This window comes from Chiloscyllium plagiosum, chromosome 11, assembly GCF_004010195.1.
Source record: "Chiloscyllium plagiosum isolate BGI_BamShark_2017 chromosome 11, ASM401019v2, whole genome shotgun sequence".
NCBI classification, from domain to species: domain Eukaryota; kingdom Metazoa; phylum Chordata; class Chondrichthyes; order Orectolobiformes; family Hemiscylliidae; genus Chiloscyllium; species Chiloscyllium plagiosum.
In genome coordinates, this window is record NC_057720.1 from 66,864,366 (window position 1) to 66,876,784 (window position 12,419).

The following is a 12,419-nucleotide window of genomic DNA, read 5'->3' on the forward strand; positions in this document are numbered from 1 at the left end:
GAGAAGTGGCAGATGGAGTTTAATTCAGATAAATGCAAGGTGCTGCATTTTGGGGAAGTAAATCTTAGCAGGACTTATACACTTTGGTCCAACTTGTCCATGACCACCAACTATCCTAATTTAATCTAGTCCCATTGGCCAACACTTGGCCCATATCCCTCTAGATCACCTCCTATTCATGTACCCATCCAGATGCTTCTTCAAATTGTTGTAATTGTACCAGCCTCCACCACTTCCTCTGGCAGCTTATTCCATATGCACACTACCCTCAAACAAAAAGGATGCCTCTTAGGTCCCTCTTAAATCTTGCCCCTCTCATCTTAAACCTACGCCTTCTAGTTTTGGACTAGTCTATCCTGGAGAAAAGACCTCTGCTATTCATCCTGTTCCTGCCCCTCATGATTTTGTAAAATCTAAGATCACCCCTCTATAAAGATCCCAGGGAAAAATAGCCCTAGCTTATTCAGCTTCTCCCCATAGCTCAAACCCTTCAATCTAAGTAACTCTTTTCTAAAACCTTTCGAGTTCCACAACATCTTTGTGGAATTGAGTGCAATAATCCAATAGTGGCCTAACCAATATCTTGTTCAGCTGTAACATGACCTTCCAACTTCTTGAGCTATTTTCAAAGGGTTTTGAAATACATGCACAATAGACAGAATAGCCAATTCAAATAGGATTACTATTGTTATAATCTTAGGTAATCAGTTAGGCAGTGAAAAGATTAAGGCGCAAACAATTTACTAGAATGATTTAGCTAATACTGGTGTAATCAAGTGATTGCTAAAGTTAAATCGAACATTTAAAAAAAATTCAGATCCAGCAAGGGATTAGAAGAACGTTATGGTTAAAATAATCTGATCACCATAAACAAGATGAAGAGGAGATGCAAATTCTTCAATACTTTTCCATTCAGAGAAACTGGAGGCTAAAAGTGATTGGTAACTACGATGAATATAACATGGTTGCCTAAATTTAATCAATCAATCAAAGGGTTAAAAAGAGTTTATTTCTAAATACTTTCATAAAGCGGCTTTCTCCTTAATATGCAATTAAAGTATATCTAGACTGTACACTTACTATTGAAGATCTTTTCCAATAGCTAATTATTCAGATACTGCAGAATTGTGAAAGGTAGCACATCAGCTTTATCCATTCCTCGGAGGCAGCAAATCTGACAACAGAATTTACTCAGTCTGATTTGTTGAACAGCAGCCAAATAATCCATCCTCATTCCATTCTATCCAATCATTTGCTGAGCGCACCACTCTCCAACATCCTACAGGTCACATTGCATTATTGCAAACAATACAAAGATCTGCAAACTTTGTTTTCATTTGGGAAAAATGTTCAAATATTTCACATTTTTAAAGAAGTAGAATAAACAGCATTGCATCACTTGATGAGGTGATTAAACCAATGTTTATTTTATAATTCCTTGAACAAAAAAAAATGTTGTCCACAAAACCCATGAGGAAATTACATTTGGATCAAAACTACAAACAGTACTAGAGTTTGATTATAATAAAGATTTTATAAATCAAAGCAAAAAAATGTTTAACTTGAAGAAAACAATGGAAGTGCACTAAAAGAAAACACAGCTCAGTTGTAAAATAGCCACGAGGTTTATTATCAATGAGTTACTGAGAAATGGGAAAAACTTAAATTGCGTTCTGAGGTTACTGTGGCTCAATATTTACATAATGTGTGCACACAACTTTTTCATATATCCAAGAGCAAGGTATCCATGATGCAAGTACAGAAAAAGGAAAAGATGTTAATACATAAATTGATTAAAACTAGAGTTAAATATCCAGATTGTAGAAATAACAATCGTAAGAAGTGTTACAAGCAGTGACATTTAATCTGTACAAAGGAACAACCAGTGCGAACAAAAAGGGTCAGCTGCTTACAAGTTTTCAAACATGCAGACAAGTGTGTTGTGCAACACTAAGAGCTATTTAGAATCGACCCCTTTAATAAAACAGCTCAAATCTATGTCACCCTAAAGTTCCAATTATTGTTTGCATCCCAGGAATGTAACAAAAAACAATATTTATCTTAATTTTGAAATTTCACCTCAACTAGACATTTGGCAAAAACTACCACTTTAAAATTTCAGAACACAAGGAGAGTCCAAATTTCATCCACATTGTCTAAATCGTCGAGTGATCCAGGTTCACTTTAGTAGGTATGGGTCCTGCCATGTCCTTTTCATCCTTGGATTTGATGACAATCAATGAAGATGCTGGATATGGAGTTAGCTTCAATTCATTCATAAATTCCATGTCTCCATATATGCTTAGTTTCTGTAACGGAAATGCACACCTGATCACTGAAAACTTGTCACAGAGTCATAGAGCACAGATGTAGACCCTTCAGCCTAACCATATTGAAAATAATCCCAAACTAAATTAGTCCCTCCTGGCCCATCTCCCTCCAAACTCTTCCTATTCATGGATTTATTCAAATGTCTTTTAAATATTGTAACTGCATCCACATCCCCCCACTTTCTCAGTATGATGTTGGGATTATGGAAGGAAGTCAGAGCAACCCAGAGGAAACCCACAAAGACACGAAGAACATGCAAACTCCCCACAGACAGACAATAGAGGGTGGAATCAAACCCGGGTCGCTAGAGCTGCGAGTCAGAATTGCTAATTACTGAGTCATCAGGCCACCCTAGAATGATGGAGTTGAGCAGACCAATGGCCTGCTTCTGTTTTGATGAGAATGGCAGCTTACTCTCGATCATTGACCACGTCCAAATCAAAGGAAGGTGATTTTTAATTTAATTTCCCTTTTTATGTAAAGCAGCATTTTAAATTTCTTCCTTAGCATTCATGAATGCCGAGATTCATCATGCTGAATATTTCCTTAGATTAGACCCACAGTCAGATGTACAGCATGGCAAAAGACCTTTGGTCTAACTCATCCATGCCAACCAGATATCCTAAATTAATTAGTCCCATTTGCCAGCATTTGGCCTAAATACTAAATGTTGCTATTGTACAAACCTCCACCACTTCCTCTGGCAGCTCATTTCATACATGCACCACCCTCTGTGAAAAAGTCACCCCTTAGATCCATTTTAAATTTTTACCCCCTCACCCTAAATCTATTCCCTCTAGTTCTGGACTCCCCTACCCCAGTGAAAAGACTTTGTCTATTTATCGTATCCACATTCCTCATTTTAAGTCTCTGTGAGATCATCCTCAGCCTCCGACACTCCAGAGAAAACAGCCCCAGCCTATTCAGCCTCTCCCTATAGCAAGTTTTGAGAAGATTTGTAGTTCAGCTCTTCCTATAGCTCAAATCCTCCAACCCTGGCAACATCCTTGTAAATCTTTTCTGAACCCTTTCAAGTTTCACAACATCCTTCCTATAGGAAGGAGACCAGAATTGCACACAATATTCCAACAGTGGCCTAATCAACGTCAAAAACACTATTTCAAAAGTGGCCAAACCAACATGTGCAGGACAGTTCCTGACAAACAGTCGAAATGGGGACACTTCTCAGTTTCCAGCACATCCATCCATTCTCACTACTCTGCAACCCATGAACACTGCATCATCTGCAAAATATGGCTCCACTAGACGTAATCAAACATTTAACCTCTGATTTGCTGACTCAATAAGTAATTGAACTACATTTATAGATTGATCCTTCTGCAATCCTGAAGGTCAAAAAGGCAAGATGGGAAGATTTATCTGTAGAAATTTTTAAAAGTCTGAAAGCCTGTATCCATATTGGTGCGTTAAGAAAACCTAGCTTTGAATGTTCCTTATAGTTTAACAATTAAACACAGCACATGCTATGACAACAGCAATGTAGAGAAAGTTTAAAAAGTTCTTTAAACCCAACTGTGTACAGGTACAAATCAGTACGAGCTCGCCACACATTAAGGATTTCCCATTCAAATAGTTAGGCCTTGGCAACTGGCTGCGTGAGAATCTCAGATAAGGTTGCTATCAATACTGAGCGTTAGAACTTGCCTTCACTGTGGAAGCTCAGACAAAGAATAAATGCCTAAGCAAGGTACCAGGGGCTATAAGCAGCTATACCTCAAAAATCACCCTCAACGCAAGCTTTTATCTACAACAGATGAGTAAATAAAATGAGAGAGAGAGGATATAAATTCATGCAAGCTTAAATGAAAATAATTAAAGCTAGCATGAATGCAAAGATGGCTGTCAAAATGGCCACGTGTGCCCGCACACAAGCCTGGTGATATCAGTAACTGGCATAAAACATCTCCCCTTCTCAAAAGGAAAAAAATTAATCTGCAAGAGCAGTCAATGTCACTATCTTCTATGCATTACATTTGGGTATACAAGTGCAGATAGTCCTATTGAGGCTCAGGTACTGTACAGGAGCATGTAATTCTCCACCAAATAACATGAAAGTAATGCCGGCACAGAGTAGTGCAGCTAGTTTGCTCTTCATGCTGGAAAAGCGAGAGACAGCAATTTTAGGATAAATTCGGACTTCAGGAAGCACTGAGTACATAAGTCTTTGTCCCCAGCTTCATCGAATTCCCAAGGGTTGGATCAACAAACTTTTTCCTAGTTGGAAGACAGCTTTGTTTTAGCACTGCCACGTGAAGTCTGTGCCTACATGCTCCTTGCGCCACCTCGGAGATAGTGTTCATATGAAACACAGCCTAAAATAAACAAATTAACACCTAACTAGATAGTAGAGATGACAACCTACTAATTTTTAGTCTTGATGGAAGAACTGAAAAGCAGGCAAAGTACTAATTTAAGGAGGAACCGAAATGGGATTTTTAAAATAATTTATTTCTGAAAATCAATGCAACATTTGAAGAGTCAGACAGACAGATAGCATAGCTTCAGAATGGGAATATCATCTAACTTATTTGAGTTTTTGAGGAAGCATGTGAAATGCCACCACCCTCAAATTTACCGATTCTCAGATGCTGCAGTCTGGTCTGGGATCATAAGTGTCACAAGATTCACTGCCGAGCCTCAATATACAATTTATACAAAGGGCATGGATGAAGGATGCCAAATTTACTGATACTAATATAGAAAAGTTAGTTACGAATAGGACATAACCAATCTATATCCCAATGCAGGCTCCTTGCAAACATTTGCCAGAGTATAATAGAGGGAAATGTGAAAATGGCATGAAGAATAGAAAAGCAGTATATCACTTAAATGGAATGGGGGGCGGGGGGGGGCGCTCACAAAACTGAAATACAGGAATCGGAGAATCCTATACATTAACCCAAAACTTTACATGCAGATGCAGGTAATCGGGAGGGCAAATTTACATGCTAAGTGCAAGGAGAATGGAACAGAAAAAGGACATATTTGCTCAGGGTGCTGGAATTATTTTTTTGCCACTGGAACAGAGGCAAAATTTTAGGGGGACTAGAATTAGTGTTTAAAAAATAATGGATGTCCTATTTAAGATGGAAATTTTTTTTCCTCTCAATGTTGACAGCCACTGAATATTTTTAAGATAGTGGTGGTTCCTCTCAGTAGTCCAGTATCCAAGGTTATCTACAGTAAGCAAAATGGAGAGGAGGTCACAATCTGTCAAGCCATGATTTTATTAAATGGCAAAGACGACCAAATGGCAGATATATACATTGGTGAGCCCTGCATTCAAAGTGCAGTTATTTTCTTCAAATATGATAGCATTAGGGTGTTAAAGCTCAGTCTTACCTCTGATGGAATGTGCTGCTCCACAGCAGTGGCAGCAGTAGCACAACAGATCCACAACAATACTAGCACAGAGAGTACCAGGGTGGTGGTTAATATCCAGCGAGGGATTCCAGCATTCCTGAAATATCAATGATTTATTAGGAGGTCAATAATTCTGTACTTATAGCCCTTTGACTGGAGTTGATTAAACATCAGTGAACAAAAATGTTTGCAAATATATTGCTTTTTCTGTGCCTTCATTCCTTGCCTATGAACTAACAGCTCTTTATGACAAGGTTGAAGCAAGGAAACTGGTAAAGTGGCCACAGATCACCTCCTCTCCTTCCATTTTTGTCTCTGCTCAATGACACTGTTGGATTCCAGAAATTACATTGCCAACTTGGAAAGTAACCTCAGTCCCTGGTTGGCACATGACAAAGCACCACAACTTATCCATTGTAATGAGCCTGATGTTCACAGGAAAGAACTAAACCAACATCAAATTAAAAAAAAAATAACAAATTCAACAGGTAAAATGATATGATCCCCCACAACACATCAAGTTGATGAAAGCAGCCTTTCTTTCTGATAAAGACATAATTGTAAACATCTAAAATTATTTGTGCTAACACTTTTCTGAAAGTGTTCATTTGCTTTAGGTTAGTTTTATGGTCATTATGGATTATTGAATTGCTCTAGCTCAAATCTAAGCCCAGAGGGGATTTTAACAGTTACTGTAAAGAAGAATGCCTGGGATGGTTTCCTTGGTCAATACATTGAGGAATAGTCTACAGAACCTGCTAAAAGAAAGGGTTATAGACTCAAGATGTTTACTCTGCCTTTTCTCCAGATGCTGCCAGACCTGTTGAGTTTCTCCAGCAATTTGTTTTATTTGCAATTAAATATATATTTTGGTTCTGACTTCATAAGGAGGACGACGCAATGCCCTAAACATATCATTTCTAGTTAGAGTGATGAACTAAGGGGGAAAAAGAAATTTGGTATTTGTAGGGAAATGTTGTTACAGAAATTTATGAGATTAAAGGCCATTAAATTTCCAGTTGTCAGTAATCTACACCCTAGACTGGCCCTAAAATAATGGATGAATTGATGGTCATCATTTAAGATTCTATTGATTCTGGTATAGATTCAATGGATTAGAGGGCTGCTAATGTAACACCACTAGTTATAAAGAAAACAGGGAATTCCAGGCTTATTTTGGTGGGGGAGAAAAAAAGACTGAGAAAGCAAGAGAGCAAGACAGGAGGATGATGCAACAAGAGCTGGATGTCCGATAGGTGCAGCAGGCAGTGACAACAACAAAAAGCATCTGGACTTAGTGAGAGGATGGGTAGAGGAGCAGGGATGTCTTGCTGCTATTGTACAGATAGATAAGTGTGGCGCTAGAAAAGCACTGGTCAGGCAGCATCTGAGAGCAGGAGAATCGATGTTTTGTGCCCTTTATCAGGAACATATGAGGGAGTTAAGGGGGTTGAGAGATAAATAGGAGGGAGGGTGGTCGGAGTGGAGGGCGGAGTAGATAGGTGGGAAGGAAGGTGAACATATAGGACAGTTCAAGAGGGCAGTGCCAGGTTGGATCAGTGGGGAAGGGTAGAGAAGAGTCAGAGAAATTATGAACTCAACATTGATGCCATGTGGTTGAAGGGTCCCAAGGCAGAAAATGAGGCATTTTTCCTCCAGGTGACAGGTGGCTAGGTTTTGGCAGTGGAGGCAGCCCAGGACTTGGCAGAGTGGGAGGGGGGAGTTGAAGAAGTCGTCAGCCACAGGGCAGTGGGATTGCACAGAGCCTTGGTGAGACCACGCGTAGAGTAGCGTATGCAGTTTTGTTCTCAGCTTCTGAAGATGGATATTCTGGCTATGTACAGAGAGTAACAAGGATTTACTAGACAGATTGATGGGATGGCTGTACTTGGGCATGGAGAGATTGGATTAATTGGGACAGAATTGCTGTGTGTATCTTGAAGGGCTAGCAGAGACAGTTCACAGAAGCCTGCAAGATTAAATGAAACTTAAAACAGGGTAAATGCATAAAAGATGTTCTTGATCACTGGTGAATCCAGAACCAGGGGCCACAGATTAAAGGATACTAGAGCAGCCATTTAAGACCAAGATGAGGAGAAATCTCTTCAACAATGGTAAACCTGTAGTTGAATCAAAAACACTGAACACTTTCAAAAAGCAGTTAGTCATAATGCTGAGGGCTAAAGGGATCAAGAGGGTATGAGGAAAACCAGGTACAGGATATGGAGTTGAATGATTAGCCAATGGATAATATTGAATAGCAGAGCAGGCTTGAAGGACTAAATGGCCTGCTCCTATTTTCTAAATTGATAGGTTGGTAGTTGTTTAGACATGGAGGACTGAGATCCAAGATGGCGGCGACCCAGCAAGTCTGAGTCTACAGTGCTCCTCCCAAGACTTGGGTAAAGTGGGTCACCCACCCCCACCACACTTACCAAATCATTTATAACAGCTGTTTAATTTAATTAGTTATTTAATATCAAATTTAAACAATCTATTCTTTAGTAAAAATGACTAAAGGGAAGGGAGCCCGCAGCTCTCAAGCAGGAACCCCACCCCCACCTTCTCCAGCTGCAGCTGAGGCATACACAGCCGCCCCGGGGGACTGACCTCGTGGAGATGATCTCCAAACTGGGCGTGAAGATCGACGATTTCATCGAAGTATCCCGAAATCGATGGGACACACTCTCAGCCGCGCTGCAGAAGCACGACCGAGACATCCAGGAAATCGAGCGCCGAGTCGGAGGGCGGAGTTAAAGGTCGCGACCTCCGAAACTACAGCTCAATCGGCCGTGGATCAGGTCCGGACTCTCGAACAGCGAGTCCGGACCTTAGAGAATCACATTGACAACCTCAATAATCGAGGTCGCCGAAAAAATATTCGTTTGCTGGGCCTTCCCGAACGGGAAGAGGAAGGCTAGCTTACAGCATTCCGAGAAGTGGCTGCCACAGCTTTTAAATTTGGAAGCTGGATCAGGCCAGGTAAGGGTCGCAATACACGGGCCCGGCTCGAACCAGCGCCCACGCCCGGTCCTGTTCCGGCTGCAGAGCTACAAGGAGAGGCAGATACTCCTAGAAGCCTCTAGAAATCTTGGAAAAGATCCCCAAGCTATGATCTATAAAGGATCCAAGATCATGTTATTCCAGGACTTTTCCCCAGCTTTGGTCCGAAAGAGGAAGACATTTGACGAGGCGAAGCAGCGTTTAAGGGACTTAAATATTCCTTACGCTACCCTGCGACACTACGCTTTAACCATGAAGGATCCGTATATAACTTCGGATCGCCAGAAAAGGCTAAGGAATTCTTGGACTCTCTTAGATAAACTGTAAGAGATAATGGATGTTGGTTTGCCTTTCCCCCTGCTTTGGTTTATATCCTCCCCTTTTTTTTCCTCATATTTTACTGTTTAATATTATCATGGGGGGTGGGGAGAGGGATTTGATTTTCTTCCCCCCCCCCTTTTTCTTTTATTATTTTATGTATATATGTGGGATGCATGTGTGTGTGTGTTGGGGGGAGGTGGTTACCTTATTCAATTTTACCTCTGTCTTTAGGTTGTTTCTCCCTTGTTATTTTGTATTACTATATTTATATTTAATTATTATTTGTTGAGGTTGTAATTTTATAGTTATATGTTTATATATGGTATTAACATTACCAAATATATCCAGGTGTTGGTATGGGTGGGGGTAGGGTACTCACTGTTAACTCTAGCTTTGTATTATATCTGAATTCTCCTCATTTTATTGAGGAGCGCCTGGGTCAAGGGTGGGGCATTGGTTGGGAGAGGATATGATGGACTTTGAGAGAAGTGACACCCCCTGGGAACAAGGGGAAAAATCTCCACTTAGATACATTTTATATTTTTTTTATTTAGAAATTTTTTTTATTGTATTGTTGTGAGTGTATTAGAGAGGCTTTATTTTTGTAAATTTTATATGCTCTACGCTCGGGATGTTCTGGATAGGGTTTCCCCTCCCGAGGGGTCTCGGATTTGCCCAGATGATTATGGTTGATCAGTCGGTTAAGTGGTACACCTGGAATGTCAGGGGGAGTAATTCGCCAGTCAAAAGGAAGAAAATATTATCAAATCTTAAGGAAGGAAGGAGTTGATATAGCTCTCCTACAGGAGACACACCTGTCGGATAAAGAACACTTGAAATTACGACAGGGTGGATTTGATCAGGCCTTTTTTTCTTCTTTTAGCTCAAAAAGCAGGGGAGTTGTTATTCTTGTTTGGAAGAATTTCCCTTTCAAAATTTTAAAGCAGATAAAAGACGAATCTGGACGATATATTTTGATTAAAGCCCTCATAAATGGAGAGGAATATAGGATTTTAAATTTGTACTGCCCCCCGGCACATCCCATTAAATTTATAATGGAAGCCTTTTCAAAATTGATGGCTTTTGGTGCCCGTCATACAATCATGGGGGGAGACTTTAATTGTATTATGAATCTGGAAATAGATAGGATTCCCAAGAGTACTGCAGGAGTATCTCCCAGATCTAGACAATTGATAGATCTAAACAAAGAATTAGGATTAGTAGATGTATGGAGATGTCTTCATCCACAGGCCAGAGATTTTTCTTTCTACTCCAATCCACATAAATGTCATACCAGAATTGATATGTTTTTTGCCCCCTCAATTTTTTTAAATTCCATATCATCCTGTAAAATAGGTAATATAGCAATTTCTGACCACGCTGCTGTATATATGGAAACTAAGGCGAGGAACAGTGGGACATCCCCTCGGCATTGGCGTATGGACCCCTTCCCAATGAAAGATAGTAAATTTGTAAAGTACTTCTCTCAAGAATTTAAAACTTTTTTAGAAATTAATTCAGGTACAGCTAGCAACCCATCAATGATGGGGGAGACCATCAAAACTTATACGCGAGGTTTGATCATCTCCTACTCAGCGACCCAGAAGAAATTAAAGGGAGAACAACAGCGTCTGCTTGAAACCCGTTTAAAAGCGGCTGAAACAGCATACACTGATAGACCCTCTATTATTAAATTGCAAAGGATTACAGCTCTTAGGACAGCTCTAAATACTACACTTACTCAAACGGCTAAGAGGGAAATATTATTTGCAAAACAAAGGTTATATGAATATGGCGACAAACCGGGTAGATACTTAGCATTTCTTGCAAAGAAAAAAAAGGCCCCTCAGACGATTATGTCTATTAAGGAAAGTACGGGTATTTTGACTCATGATCATAAAAAGATTAATGCAACCTTTAGAGAATTCTATTCTGAGTTATATAAATCACAGGATTGTGAAGATAGGGCGAAGAGGATGCAGTCATTTTTTAAAAATTTGACTTTTCCAGACCTAACTCCGGAACAAGTATCGGTCCTAAATGCTCCTCTTACACCCCAAGAAATAGTTGATGCAATTAGGCACCTTCAAAACGGTAAGACGCCGGGCCCAGATGGCTTTCAAGCTGAATTCTATAAAGAATTTACAGAAATACTGGTTGGTCCACTTATGGACATGTATAACTATGCATATAGCCAGGGCTGTCTCCCGCCTTCGCTGAAAGAGGCAAATATCTCTCTTATCCTTAAAAAAGAAAAGGACCCAGAAGATTGTACATCATACAGACCAATATCCTTGCTAAATGTAGATTTTAAAATCCTCTCTAAAACGTTAGCACTGAGACTAGAAAGGATACTGCCACATATTATAAAGGAGGATCAGACGGGGTTTATTAAGGGCCGTAGATCATCCAATAATGTTAGAAGGGCTCTGAATATGATCCAAGCTTGTCATCAGGGAAAGATACCAGGAGTAGTAGTTTCATTAGACGCGGAAAAGGCATCTGATAGGGTCGAATGGTCATATTTGTTTTACACATTGGAGAGGTTTGGTGTTGGACAGGTGTTTACCAAATGGATCTCAACATTGTATAGTGACCCCAAAGCAGTTGTGGTTACCAATGGATTAGGCTCGGATAGCTTCAGTGTGGGTAGGGGCTGCCGTCAGGGATGTCCCCTCTCACCATTGTTATTCACGCTAATAATTGAACCACTAGCAGAAGCGATACGAGCTGATCCTAATATAGTGGCCCCAAGGATTGGTACAGGTAAACATAAAATTACCCTTTATGCAGATGACGTTCTTCTATTCCTCAGTAACCCTTTGATGCCCATACCTCGCTTAATCCAAGTTATTAATACATTTAGTGCATTCTCAGGCTATAAAATTAATTTTTCAAAATCGGAAGCTATGCCAATGGGTGGCCTTGCTGTGATACCCCGCTTAGCGGACGGTTCCCTTTTTCCCTTTCGCTGGTCCCTGGAGGGTTTCTTATATTTAGGCATCTTTATTACTCCAGTATTTGGTCAGTTGTATAAGGCTAATTTTGTGAATTTATTGGAAAGGATAAGGCAGGACCTCAAGCAATGGGGAGACCTGCCAATTTCCTGGCTGGGTAGAATAGCATTAATCAAAATGAATATCCTGCCCCATCTCCTATATCCTATGAGAATGCTTCCAGTGATGCTGCCGAGGACGGCTTTATGTAAATTATACGGCTGGCAGAGTTCCTTTATCTGGAACCATAGGCGACCCCTCATTAAGCTGAAGAAGCTACAGCTTCCACAGGCAAGGGGTGGATTGGACTTCCCAGACTTTAGGAAATATCAGTTAAGTTCCCTATTAAGTTACATAGCTGATTGGGTCTTGTCTGACCCACAA

The 12,419-nt window shown here is 40.2% G+C and overlaps 1 protein-coding gene across 2 annotated transcripts in view; it reads right to left on the minus strand.

Moving 5' to 3' along the window:
- Positions 1–1,403: 1,403 nt before the first annotated feature.
- The window catches only part of tmem59 (transmembrane protein 59), a 40,617-nt gene continuing 29,601 nt past the window's right edge, over positions 1,404–12,419 (minus strand). For both annotated transcript variants that reach the window (XM_043699636.1, XM_043699635.1), the window contains 2 exons: positions 5,695–5,812; positions 1,404–2,309 (listed from right to left, as the gene is read on the minus strand). In XM_043699636.1, coding sequence (XP_043555571.1) covers positions 2,157–2,309; positions 5,695–5,812 — 271 coding nt within the window. In that variant the 3' untranslated portion in view covers positions 1,404–2,156. The remainder of the gene's footprint in view (positions 2,310–5,694; positions 5,813–12,419) is intronic.